This window comes from Elephantulus edwardii, unplaced genomic scaffold (assembly GCF_000299155.1).
Source record: "Elephantulus edwardii isolate Elephantulus edwardi_28Jun2011 unplaced genomic scaffold, EleEdw1.0 scaffold00483, whole genome shotgun sequence".
Lineage (NCBI taxonomy): Eukaryota > Metazoa > Chordata > Mammalia > Macroscelidea > Macroscelididae > Elephantulus > Elephantulus edwardii.
The window spans coordinates 397,168-410,952 of NW_006400233.1; the positions used below are offsets into that span (position 1 = coordinate 397,168).

At 40.3% G+C, this 13,785-nt stretch overlaps 1 protein-coding gene across 1 annotated transcript in view; it reads right to left on the minus strand.

Moving 5' to 3' along the window:
• Positions 1-13,785, minus strand: part of NT5M (5',3'-nucleotidase, mitochondrial) — a 116,452-nt gene that overhangs the window by 41,082 nt on the left and 61,585 nt on the right. The window contains exon 3 of the mRNA XM_006902984.1: positions 11,019-11,079. Coding sequence (XP_006903046.1) covers positions 11,019-11,079 — 61 coding nt within the window. The remainder of the gene's footprint in view (positions 1-11,018; positions 11,080-13,785) is intronic.

Below are 13,785 nucleotides of genomic sequence, written 5' to 3' on the forward strand. Positions count from 1 at the left end.
AGCTTCAATCCATATAGGAGACTTCAGTCCTTGACCTTCTGCAGCAAGCGCTTCAGGCCGTCCTCAGTTTCAGCAAACAGGGTTGTGTCATCTGCATAACACAGGTTGTTGATGACTCTTCCACCAATCCTGATGCCACATTCCTCCTCGTACAGCCCAGCATCTCGGATGATCTGTTCTGCATGCAGATTGAAAAGGTATGGAGACAGAATACATCCCTGACAAACCCCCTTCTTGATTCTGAAACATCCAATGTCTCCCTGCTCTGTTCTGACGACTGCCTCTTGGTCCAAGTATAGGTTTCGCATTAGTGCAATCACATGTTCTGGGATTCCTATTTTTCTCACAATCAGCCTTAGCTTGTTGTGATCCACACAGTCAAAAGCCTTTGCATAGTCAATGAAGCACAGATACATATTCTTCTGGTATTCTCTGCTTTCTGCCAAGATCCATCTAACATTAGCTATAATATCCCTTGTACCATGACCTCTTCTAAATCCAGCCTGCACATCTGGTAGTTCTCTGTTGACATATTGTTCCAAATGTTTTTGGATAATTTTCAGCCAACTCTTGCTCGCATGTGATATTAATGATATTGTTCCATAATTTCCGCACTCCATTGGGTCACCTTTCTTTGGACTGGGAATAAATATCAATCTTTTCCAGTCAGTCGGCCAGCTGGCTGTCCTCCAGATTTCTTGGCACAACTTAGTGAGCACATCCAAATGTCAATTGGTATGCCATCAATTGAAATATGAAATATTACATATGCCAATTGGAGCCTTGGTTTTTGCTATTTCTTTCAGAGCAATTTGAACTTCCTCCTTTATCACCACAGGCTCTTGCTCATATGTCATTTCATGAAATTCTTCTGTGTCAGCCAATGCCTTCTGATACAGTGACTCTGTGTATTCTTCCATCTTCTCTTGATATTTCCTGGATCATTTAACATTTTACCCAAAATATCCTTAAGTATTGCCACCGTGGCTTGAATTTGTTTTTCAGCTCCTTCAGCTTAAGAAACGATGAGTGAGTTCAGCCCGTTTAATTTTCTGACTCCAGCTCTCTGCACATTTCATTATAGGATCTTGCTTTGTCATCCCGGGTTGCCTTTTGAAATTTTCTGTTTAGCTCTTTGATTTTTTGGTTTCTTCCTTTAGCTTTGGCTTCTCGGCGCTCTAATGCAATATTCAGAGTCTCAATTGGCATCCATCTTGGTCTTTTCTTCTTTTTCAGCCTTTGTAATAATCTTTTGCCTTCTTCATGGACGATTTTCTTTATATCCTTCTTCATGGATGATTTTCTTTATGTCCTTCCAGAGCTCATTTGGTCTATGCTCATTGGTGCTCAAGGCCTCAAACCTGTTCCTGAGATGGTTTTGAAATTCGAGTGGGATAGACTTAAGAGCAAATCCTATGTACAAGACATTACTACAAGAAATATAGAGAGACCTGGAGAAGTGGAAGGATATCCCTTCCTCATGGATAGGAAGGCTCAGTATCATGAAAATGACAATACTACCAAAGGCAATTTACACATTCAATGTAATCCCAATACAAATACCAATCCCATTCTTCAATGAGATGGAAAAGGCAATCTAAAATTTCATTTGGAATGGAAAGAAGCCCCGAATAAGCAAAGCACTCCTTAAAAAGAGAAACAAGGTAGGAGGCATCTGACTCCTTGATTTCAAATTCTACTGCACTGCCATGGTGGTCAAGACTGGTACAAAGACAGACACATAGATCAATGGAATAGAATTGAGAATCCAGAAGTCAGCCCATCTACCTATGGTCAACTGAGTTTTGACAAGGAGATGAAATCAGTTAAGTGGGGAAATGACCGCCTTTTTAAAAAATGGTGCTAGCAAAATTGGAAAACTACCTTTAGAAAACTCAAGCAAGATCTACACCTCACTCTATACACAAAAACCAACTTAAAATGGATCATGGACCTAGGACTAAAACCAAGGACTAGAAACTTCATTCAAGAAAAGTTTGGAAGAACTCTAGAAGTCCTGATCCACAACATTTAACAGTCTTCCAAGCATCCTGAAAAATCTACAACCAGGAGAGGATAAAATAGATGAATGGGACCTTCTAAGAATCAAACCCCTGTGCACATCCTAAAACTTCTCCAACAGGGTAAAAAGGGAAGCCACAGACTGGGCAAAAATATTTGGTAATGACATGTTAGATAACGGTCTTATATATAGAATTTATAAAATACTTGAACACCACAACAAGATAAAAGTAAATAACCCAATCGGAAAATGGGCACAGGATATGAACAGACTCATCACCAAAGAAGACATCCAGATGGCAAACAAATACATAAAGAAATGTTCAAGATCCCTAGCTCTAAGAGAGATGCAAATCAAAACAACTATGAGATATTATCTAACCCCAGTAAGAACAGCAAAATTTAAGAGAGCAGCAAACATAAAATGCTAGCAAGATTGTGGAGAAACTTGGAACCCTTATTCACTGTTGGTGGGAGTGTAAAATGGTGCAACCACTATGGTAGGCTGTATGGCGCTTTCTCAAAATTTTGGAAATAGAAATACCATTTGACCTAGAAATTCCACCACTGGGAATATACCTTAAAGAAACCATAACTGCCAGCCAAGCAGATCCAAGCAGCCAAGCACACTCATGTTTATTGCCTCTTTGTTCACAATAGCAAAGAGTTGGAAACAACCTAAGTGCCCATCAACAAATGAATGGATAGAGAAGCTCTGGTATATTCACACAATGGAATACTAAGTTGCATTGAAAAACAAAGAACTCATGAAATATTATACAAAATTGATGACCCTGGAGGACATTATGCTGAGTGAAATATCTCAGTCACAAAAGGACAAATATTGCATAGTGCCACTGTTGTGAAATGGGACTAACATCAGGGTTGAAAGGAGTCTGAGAAAGAGGGGATAAATAATGTATACTGTACTGAAAGAGATGAGGGAGAGAACTGTTTAAAAGCAATATATGATAAGGTATTATTGTCATGACAGGAGTTCAGAATGAAGGCAGCATAGTGGCATGGACTTGACTGGAGGGATTGTATAACAGTGAAAGAATTTTTCTTTTACTCTTCAAAGAGAAGAGTTAATTGGGTGGGGAGTTGGGGAGGGAGAAAAATGCAACAATGAATGAATGGAAATACAAAGTCTCTCTAAATGTTCATTAAAATTAAAAAATAAAAAATTAAAAGGTGATTCAACAGAACGTAGAGATTATCAAACAATACCATTAATATCATATGCAAGTAAAATCTTGCTGACAGTTATTTAAAAATGGCTGGATCAGTAGAGAGATGTGGAACTGGTGGCATTTAAAGCTAGATTCACAAGAAGCCATGAAATGAAGGACACCATTGCTTCTGTCAGGCAGATCTTGGCTGAAAGCAGGGAATACCAGAAAAGACTTTCGCTTGAGGGCTCCTGACTATGCAGTTGTGTTTGACTTGATGGGTCATAACTTATTTTGAATAACATTGTGAAAAATAACTCCAAGAACACTTTATTGTGCTCATGTGAAACCCATAAATAGACGAAGAATCTGTTGTCCAAACAGGACAAGGAAACATGGCATGATTTCCCTTGCAGATAAGGTATGCATCAAGAAAGCTATGCTTCAGGGCTGTGTTCTTTCTCCATACTGATTCAGTCTGTATGCTGACCAAATCATTTGAGAACTCGACTATGTGGAAAAGAAAGTGATGCAATGATTGGAGGCAGACTTATCAACAACTGTGTTATACAGACCTTGTCTGCTGAAAGTGAATACTTGAAACACATGCAGAAAAAGATAAAAAAAAATTATGGCTTTCAATATGGATTACATTTCCGTATCAATAAAATAACACAAAAATCCTCACCTCTGGACCAATAGGCAACATCATTATAGATGGGGAAAAGACAATCAACACCCTTGATATGAACTTTATGAACTTTGTATGCAAACCAGTACAAAATTTAAAAAAAGAAAGAAAAAGTTATGTTGCACTGTGAAAATCTCCTGCCAAGGGCCTAAAAAACAAGGATATATAAGTTTTTAAAAATAAGGTGTAACTTATACAAACTATAGTATTTTCAAGTGCTTCCATTCAGTGGTCTTCTCTAAAACCACAATTCAAAGACATCACTTCTTCTTCTGTAATTCTTCTTCATTGTCTAGCAAACAAGTCTATCTTGGAGGAAATGCAACCAGAGTGCTCCTTAGAGGAAAGGACAGTGAAACTTTGTCTCATTTACTTTGGGCATGTTGTTAGAAGGAGACAGTTCTTAGAAAAAGACTTCATGTTTAGAAAGGTTGAGGGTCATGAAAATAGAGGAAGACCCTCAAAAAGATAGATTGACACAGAGACTCTTAACAATGAGTTTAACTATCAGAGATGATAGAACAGGATTTAGAGCCACTGAGCCATAGTTGTTGACTCAATGGCACCTAATAACAACATTCTTTCCAGAAATACAAGTACACACAGAAATAGCCATCAAGCCTATGTATTTTCATGGTTGTAGTCCCCATTTGCCTTCCTATTTTCCTTCAACTTGTACGTCCCTTTGACTTGACCATATGACTTCCTCATTTTTGTATATTGCTTTTCCCTCAGGTGGCTTAGTGGTAAGAAATTCCACTGCAATCCTGAAAGTATATGGTTTGAATACACTAGTTGCTCCACGATAGAAGGAAGGGCAATTGACTCTCCTGTTTAATTTACTGCCTCTGAAAACCCACTGGTGGATCAGATATGGATCAGTTCCAACTCAATAGCACACAACAACAACCTTGTAATTAGTAACCAGGTCTGGGAGGGGAAGGGAATATTCAAAGAATGGTTACTTTATATGAGAAAACATGGAATGGGAATTACACTGAAATATGGAAACAGAGTACTAAGAATATCTACTGTAAACACTTAATCATGTTGTTGCTGTTAGATTCTGTCAAGTTATGTTGGTACAACTTGCAGTGATCCTATGAACAACAGATATGAACCCTTTCCTATCCTGTTCCACTTACCATCCCCAACACACTTGAGCCCAGTCTCTATATCAATCCATTCCACTGGGGTTGTCTTCTCTTTCACTAATTATTCACCTTTCCAAGCTTGATTGCCCTTTCCAAGAAGCAGCCCTCCTAACAACATGCCCAAAGTATCTGAGACAAACTGTTGCCATCCTTGCCTCCAATGAGCACCCCGGTTAGTCTGTCTGTCTGTCTATCTATCTATCTATCTATCTATCTATCTATCTATCTATCTATCTATCTATCTATCTATAATTGTCCATGTGATATTCAATACCCTTCTCCAAAAGCACAACTCAAAGGCAATAATTCTTCTTCTGTTATCTTTATTCATTATCCATCTCTCAGATGCATAAAAGATGACTGAAAAAGAAAACCCTGGTTTGAATCAGGCACACTTTCGTCTTTGAAATGACATCATTGTTCTTCTTCAGGACTTAGGAGAGATCCCTGACAGCAGACTTTTCCAATGCAACAGATCTCCTGATTTAAGTAAGATGAAAAATGCCAGTCTTTTCTCTGTCTATCATGGTGTTGGCTACCGGCTAAGGGGTGAGGATTTTTATGGCTCTGGTGGCCTAGTACATTGCTAACCCAAAGTAACTAGTTCAAATTCACCAGCTGCTCTGTGGCAGAGAGATGGGTAATCTACTCTCATGCGATTGATAGTCTCTGAAAGCCTACTTTTGTGTGTGGGAGGTCAGATATGGGTCAGTTCTGACTCAATGGTCACAAGAAGACACTTAACACGGGTTTCATTTTCTTTATTCATCTGGCTATTCAGGAAGTACTTACTGAGCATCCTCTGTGTGAATCACAGCTCTAGGAGAGACCTTTTTATGGGTTTACATCCCAATAGCATAAGGCTCTGAAGAAGCAAGATCAAGGGATCCAAGAAGTCACTCTGAGAAAGGACATCTAAGATTGGGCCTGAAAAACATGGAAGGACTAGCCATGCAGAGATGTATAGGAAGAACACACACAAATGTGCTAAGCAATAGGAATGCTTAAGTGTTTAAAAAGTGTTAAGAAAAATCAGTGTGGCTAGAGAACAGTGAATAAGGGGAGGGCAAGAAGAGAAAAGGAGAGGAGAGAAGAGAAGAGGTGAGATGAAGCTAAATGTCAGTGCCAATTCCTATAAGGCCTCATAGACCATGGCTAACAGACAAAATTTTATTTCAGGTCCAGAGAGATCAGGACAGTGCTTCAGAGACTAGCAACAGACAATGAAGAATCAGAAACAATGACTGCTCTTCTTATAAACCCTTCAAAGGTTCTTTAGTACATCAGAAATGTGTCCAGCCCACATACCTTTTCAATCTGTAGTAGAATAGATGACACAACCCTGCATGCTGAAACTGAGGAGGACCTGAAGTGCTTGCTGCAGAGGGTCAAGGACTGCAGCCTTCAATATGGATTGAGGCTCAATGTCAAGAAGACAAAGATTGGCAGCATCAGGATGGATGGTGAAGAGATTGAGATTGTTCTCACGTTTAGTTTACTTGGCTCCACAGTCAACACTCTTGGTACCAGTAGCCAGGAAATTAAAAGACGTATTGCCCTGAGAAAGTCTGCTGTTAGGGACCTCTCCACAAAGTACTGACGAGCAATGGTGTCTTTCTGAAGACTAAGGTGTGTCTGATACAGGCCATGGTCTTTGCTATCACTTGTTATGCATTAGAGAGTTAGACAGTGAGTAAGGAGAAGGAGAATTGATGCCTTTGAGCTGTGGTGCTGGAGAAGAGTATTGAGGGTACCATGGACTGCTAGGAAAACAAACAGATTCATCCTGGAAAGGGTTAAACCAGGCAACTCCTTGGAGGCAAGGATTCTGAAGCTCCCTCTAAAATACTTTGGACATGTTGTAAGGAGGGACCGGTCCTTGGAGAGGGACATCATGCTAGGTAGGGTGGAAGGACAGCGCAGGAGGGGAAGGCCCTCTATGAGGTGCATTGATTCTGTGACTGGGGTAATCGAGATGGGTGTATCAGAGACAGTGTGATTGGCACAGGATGGAGCAGATTTTAAGGCTGTTGTACATAGGGTCGCTATGAATCTCAAGTGACTCAATGGCACATAACAACAACAACAACAAAAACAGACTTTATGAGGAGGAATGTGGCATCAGGATTGGAGGAAGACTCATCACCAATCTGTGTTATGCAGATGACACTATCTTACTTGCTGAAATTGAGGAGGGCCTGAAGCATTTGTTGAAGAGGGTAAAGGCTTAAAGGTCAACATCAAGAAGAGGCCTGAATCATTTGTTGAAGAGGATAAAGGCTTAAAGGTCAACATCAAGAAGACAAAGATTCTCACCACGAGGCCAAGTGACAGCATCATGAAAGATGGAGAAGAGACTGAGGTTAACAATTTCAGCTTGCTCAGTTCCACAATCAACACTCTTGGCACCAGCAGTCAGAAAATCAAAAGATAAATAGTATTAGGAAAATCTGCTGTCAGGGACCTTTCTAGAGTACTGAAGAGCAAGGATGTCAGTCTGGAGACTAAGGTGCGCTTATCCCGTCCATGGTCTTCACAATTACTTGCTGTGCATCAGAGAGCTGGTCAATGACCAAGAATGACAGAAGAATTGATGCCTTTGAGCTGGGGCATTTGAGATGAGTACTGAACATGAACTGCCAAGAGTCCAAACAAACTTGTCTGTCTTGTTGTTGTTGTTGTTATGTGCCATCGAGTCGTTTCCGACTCATAGCGACCCTATGCACAACAGCCCTAAACCCTGCTCTATCCTGCGCCAACCGCACCGCCTCTGACACACCCATCCCGATTACCCCAGTCACTGAATCAATCCATCTCATAGAGGGTCTTCCCCTCCTGCGCTGTCCCTCCACCCTCCCAAGCATGATGTCCCTCTCCAAGGACCCGTCCCTCCTGGCAACATGTCCAAAGTATGTCAGACGAAGCCCCAGAATCCTTGCCTCCAAGGAGCAGCCTGGTTTAATCCTCTCCAAGATGAATCTGTTTGTTTTCCTGGCAGTCCATGGTACATTCAGTACTCTTCTCCAGCACCACAGCTCAAAAGCATCCACTCTCCTTCTGTCCTCCTTAGTCATTGTCCAACTCTCTGATGCATAACAAGCGATTACAAATACCATGGCCTGTATCAGGCGCACCTTAGTCTCCAGAGAGACACCGTTGCTCCTGAGTACCTTAGAGAGGCCCCTAACAGCAGACTTTCCCATTGCAATACGCTTTTTGATTTCCTGACTGCTGGTACCAAGAGTGTTGACTGTGGAGCCGAGCAAACTGAAGCTGTGAACACTCTCAATCTCTTCGTCATCCATCCTGATGCTGCCAATTGGTCCAGTGGCAAGAATCTTTGTCTTCTTGACATTGAGCCTTAGTCCATACTGAAGGCTGCAGTCCTTGACCCTTCGCAGCAAGTGCATGAGGTCCTCCTCAGTTTCAGCAAGCAGGATTGTGTCATCTGCATAACGCAGATTGTTAATAGACCTTCCACCAATCCTGATGCCACAATTCTCCTCAGAGAGCCCAGCCTCTCGGATAATCTGCTCTGCATACATGTTGAAAAGGTATGGAGACAGGATGCATCCCTGGCGTACACCCTTCCCAATTTTGAACCATGCAGTGTTACCCTGCTCTGTTCTGACTACTGCCTCTCGGTCCAAGTATAGGTTTCGCATTAGCACAATTAAATGTTCTGGGATTCCCCTTCTTTTCAGAGTCAGCCAGTTTGTTATGATCCACACAGTCAAATGCCTTTGCATAATCAATGAAACACAGATAGACATTCTTCTGGTATTCTCTGCTTTCAGCCAAGATCCATCTAACATCAGCAACAATATCCCTAGTACCACGACCCCTTCTAAACCCAGCCTGGACTTCCAGCAGTTCTCTGCTGATGTGCTGTTCTAATCGTTTTTGGATGATCTTCAGTAGAATCTTGCTTGCATGTGAAATCGATGACACTGTTCTGTAGTTTCAGAGAAGGTGAAATCAGGTTGCTTCTTGGAGGCAAGGATTTTGAACTTTCATCTGACATTCTTTGGGCATATTTCCAGGAGGAACCAATGCTTAGAGAAAGACATCATATTTGGAAGGGTGGAGGGTCAATGTGGGAGACGGAGACTCTGGATTGACACAGTAACCGGAGTAATGGGGTTAGGTGTGTTTGAGACAGTGAAAAATGCTCAGAATAGGGCAGGGTTCAGAGCTATTGTTCATAGAGTCACTAATGAGTTAAAGTTGACTCTGCACCACACAACACTTGTGGGTTCAGTTTCCTCACTTGCTTACTGGGGGTAACCATAACACTGTAAGTTGATATTGTGAGAATGTAATGGAGTTAATTTATTGTTAGGTGCTCTTGGTGACCCTATGAACAATGTATCTAAACCGTGTCCTATCCTTTGTTATTTTCTTCATTTCTGACACACTTAAGCCTATTGCTGCAGCAACTGTTTCAATGCATCTTGTTGAGTGTCTACCTTTCTAAGCATGATGTCCTTCTCCAAAGAGTATCTTCTCTTAGAAGCATGCCCAAAGTATGTGAAACAAAGGTTTGCCATCCTTGCCTCCAAGGAGCACTCTGGTTGCACTTTTCCCAAGACAAGCTGTTTGTTCTTTTGGCAGTCCAAAGGATATTCAGTACTTTTCTCCAACACCACAACTCAAAAGTGTCAACTATTTTTCTGTTATCCTTATTCTCTGGCCACCTCTCAGATTCACTGCAAGTGGTTGAAAAAACCATGATCTGAATAAAGTGCACCATAGGCTTCAGGTTGACATCATTGCTCCTCAGTAATCTGGAGAGACTTGCCCAATGCAGTTTGTCTCCTACTCTCCTGACTGCTGGGACCAAGGGTGCAAGATGAAATTATTGACAATTTCAATCTTTTCTTCATATAGCATGTTGCTTATCAGTGCAGTGGTGAGGCTTTTTGTTTCTTAATGTTGAGATGCAATTCATATTGAAGGTTATAGTCTTTGGTCTTATGCAATAAGTATATTATGTCTTCCTCACTTTCAGAAAGCAAGGTTTCAAGTACTTCAGAAATAGCTTTTCCATAATGTGAACATTGTCTTTCTAGTATGGAGTCAGAGGAAAGGCCAAGTGGAGACTGTTTGAAGAGCTCAGACCTATAGGTCTACACAGAACTCCCAGAGCAAACCCTCCCTCTTGAGAGTCAAGGCTCCTGAGACAGTCTCTGCTATAAATGCTTCACTCCTGGGCAATAAACTTTTTTTCTGGATTTAGCAACCTCAGTTTTCCAATTACCAAAAATGGCAATTTTATGTAATTCAATTTCATTCAATAAACATGATAAAATAGGTGCACAGAAAAATGTGATTTCATTTGTAAGGCTTTCCATGAAAATAAATTCACATGCACTAATATTTGGGTTTGAGTTGCCTCCAAATACTCTTTAGACAAGTTTTCTCTCTTTGTTTCATCCATGAAGAGCCAACTCTAAGCCAGGATTAATCTGATAAAGGATGTTTTACCATAATGTCTATGAATCACCCTTCCCAGAGAACCTGTATCTTAGCCAGGCTCCACTCGGGGGGAAAAAAAACCCAACCCACAACAAAAAACAACCCTCAAAACAGAGAAAAGTGTGATTATATTGTGGGTGCTTTAAATTAATGTTATAAATCCAAATACTTAATGAGTGGTTGAACGAAAAATTAACCTCATTTAGAAAAATGTATTTTTTTTAGAAAAATGTATATTTTGATCAAATCACAATTTTAAAAATGAGTGACTGAATGACTAATGAGATTTCAGATGAGTAGTAAAGATTTGGAGCAAGAAACCCTGGACGGAGATAGGAAGGATCACATGAGAAGGAATCTGGGGAGTATCTGGGAGACACAAGGTTATTTCTGCAGTCCATCATTCAGTGCCCACATCCTTACAGCTGGGCTTTCTGTGTTCCTGTGTTCCTTAGCTGCGTCCAGTGCTAGCCTTCTCTCAGAGCAAGATACATATCTTACCTTCTCATAAGGACAAAACTTAAACATCCTAATGGGGCTGGTGCAGATGAAGACATCAGTGCTGCCAAGAAGAAAAAGCAGAGTCAACCTATGAAAATGAGTCTCACTATTCCTTAGTAACTAAAACTAATCCTTAGGGAGTTCTAATGGTTTAGTAATAAGGAGTTGTGCTACCAGGTCAAAGGAACACAGTTCGAATCCACCAGCTGCTCCACAAGATAGAGATGGGCAGGCACTCTCCTCCCATGCAATTTGCTGCCTCTGAAAACTCAATGGAGGGCCAACTATGAGTTGGTTCCAAATCAAAGGTACATATCAACAACAAGTCTTTAATATACTCCTTGCCTGGCACTTTTATGGTAAACAGGAAAGGATATGAACCTATGCTGCTGTCTATGCCAGAAATGTCAACCATGCCTAGTCTATCCTATCCAACGGACCAGACATAGACATAGCTGACATAGATGTAGCCGAGCCAGGTTTCTGATCTGAAGGTAGCTTTGTATACACTGACCAAAAAGAAAACTGAGGCTAATAAAATATTCTTTTTGGAATTTGAAAAAGGGAAATACTGACTGAAGCATTTACAAATGAGATTACCATAGAGAGTTACTTGAGGGAGAATTAAGATCTCATACAATGCAAAGTTTTAAGTAATCTATGATGTTAGTGGCCCCTAACAACAGCACATGATGTATAATCAGTCCTTGGTAGTAGGAAGGAAAACACAGAGGAAAGATCTAAGCTAACACTGGTCTAAATTCTCTAACTGTGTAAATTTTTCAAGAAAGACTTGGAACTGTTTGAGGAAGTCCTTTTCTAGAGTTTTTGTGCCTCCCAGGGCTTGAATGCTTCCCAGATTTCTAAACACTTCTCTTTTTTAAAAAAAATCTTTTTTAAAAAAATTTTATTATTTTCTCTGTGTGTGTACCATCAAATTGGATCTGACTGGTACAGGAGGAGATGGCCCCTCCTCGGGTAGAGCATCTGGTGGATTCAAACCGCATATCTCTGGGATTGCAGTGCAGCTTCTTGCCACTAAGCCACCAGAGCTCCCCTAATACTTCTCTTTAACAGAACCATGTGGTCCCAAAAATTTTTACATAATGCTAGAATCTTCTTACTTTTTTGGCTTTATTTTTTCTTTGGCAAATTAGTCACCTAAGCATCATATGTTGAGATTATCAATCCTTTCTGCTTTTCTCAGCACCTAAAATTTTAACTCTCTAGAAAACCTGCAGCCACCTACTGTAGTATCTATTTCACCTCTAGGACAGTACCATCTGGGGTCCTATTTTACCTTCTAGTCATTCTCTCCTGAAAATTGATTCTCTTATCTCCTGCTTCAAATGAAATCTGGCGCTAACTAAAGTTATCTCCCCTGTATGCCTCTGAAATAGAAGCTTTCCCCAACATATTTTTTAATTATACCATTTAAAAATTATTTTTATTACGTATTTGTTTGCATGCAAAGTTCATACACATTGTGTTTCATGTACTCCTCCATTCACACTGTGTTTCATATGATCATCCCTGTAACACTATTTTATAAAATTAATCACCACCATTACCACCATTACATCCATACCCACCATTACCTTTTCATGTCCCCGTTAGATCTCTTCTAATTCATTTGCTCCCACCCTCTGCCCACTAAACTCAGTAATCTCAAGCTTCCCCCTCCCTCAGTTTTATTATTCTCTCCTTGTCCCTTTTGGACTTCTGTACACACTTTACTAGACCTTTATCTTTACAATAATGGTCTTATACTGTATTTGTCCTTATGAGACCAAGTTAGTTCACTCAATGTCATACTCTCCACACTCTTCCATATTATATAAGATTTATCAAAATTGTTGCTTCTGAGTGCTGTACTGAACTCCAACGTGTGACTGTATGACAACTTCTCAGTCCATTCGTTTGTTGATGAACATTTGGGCTGTTTCCATTTTCTTGTTATTGTGAACAATGCTACTATGAACATTGGGGTACAAATCTGTTTCTCAGTTCTAATTTCCTTGGAGTATATTCCTAGCAGAGTAATAGCTGGGTCATATGAAATTTCTATGTTCAGCTTTTTGAGAAAATGCCAAACTGCATTCCAAAGTGGTTGTACCATTTTACAATCCACTAACAGTGTCTAAAACAGTGTTCAAATATATCCAGCATTTATTGCTTGCTGTCCTGTTAAACTTTGCCACTGTTACTGGGATGAAATGGTATCTCATTGCATTTTTTATTTGTATCTCTCTTATGGCCAGTGATTTTTTAGTATCTCCTCATGAGTCTGCTGGGCCATCTGAATGTCATCCTCTGTGAAAAGTCCACGTTTTGCTTATTTTGTAATTGGGTTATCAGTCTTTTACTTTCATTATGAGATTTTTGTCTGAGTTGATATTGCCAATGTTTTTCCCTAGTTAGTAGGTTTTCTTTTTACTCTACTGGTAAAAGTTTTTGATGCACACAAGGACTTATTCTTTAGGAGGCACCATTCATCAATGTTACTCTCTTCAAGTTGTGCATTTCTGGCTGATACCTTAGACTAGACCTGCTCAGTTTGATTCCTTTTTTTTCTTTCTTATATGATCTTTCCATCTATGGGTTGGACAATGGAAGATATTTTCTGAAGGGACTTGGCAGATGTGAAGGGTTATCCTGGTGGAGGGTGGAGCTGGAAAGTAAGTGGGTCAAGGCTCTGGGCTAGGGGGGGGGTCAACACTGGTACTAATGCTTAACTCCACAATAAGGGATTTATCTTTCACTGCTT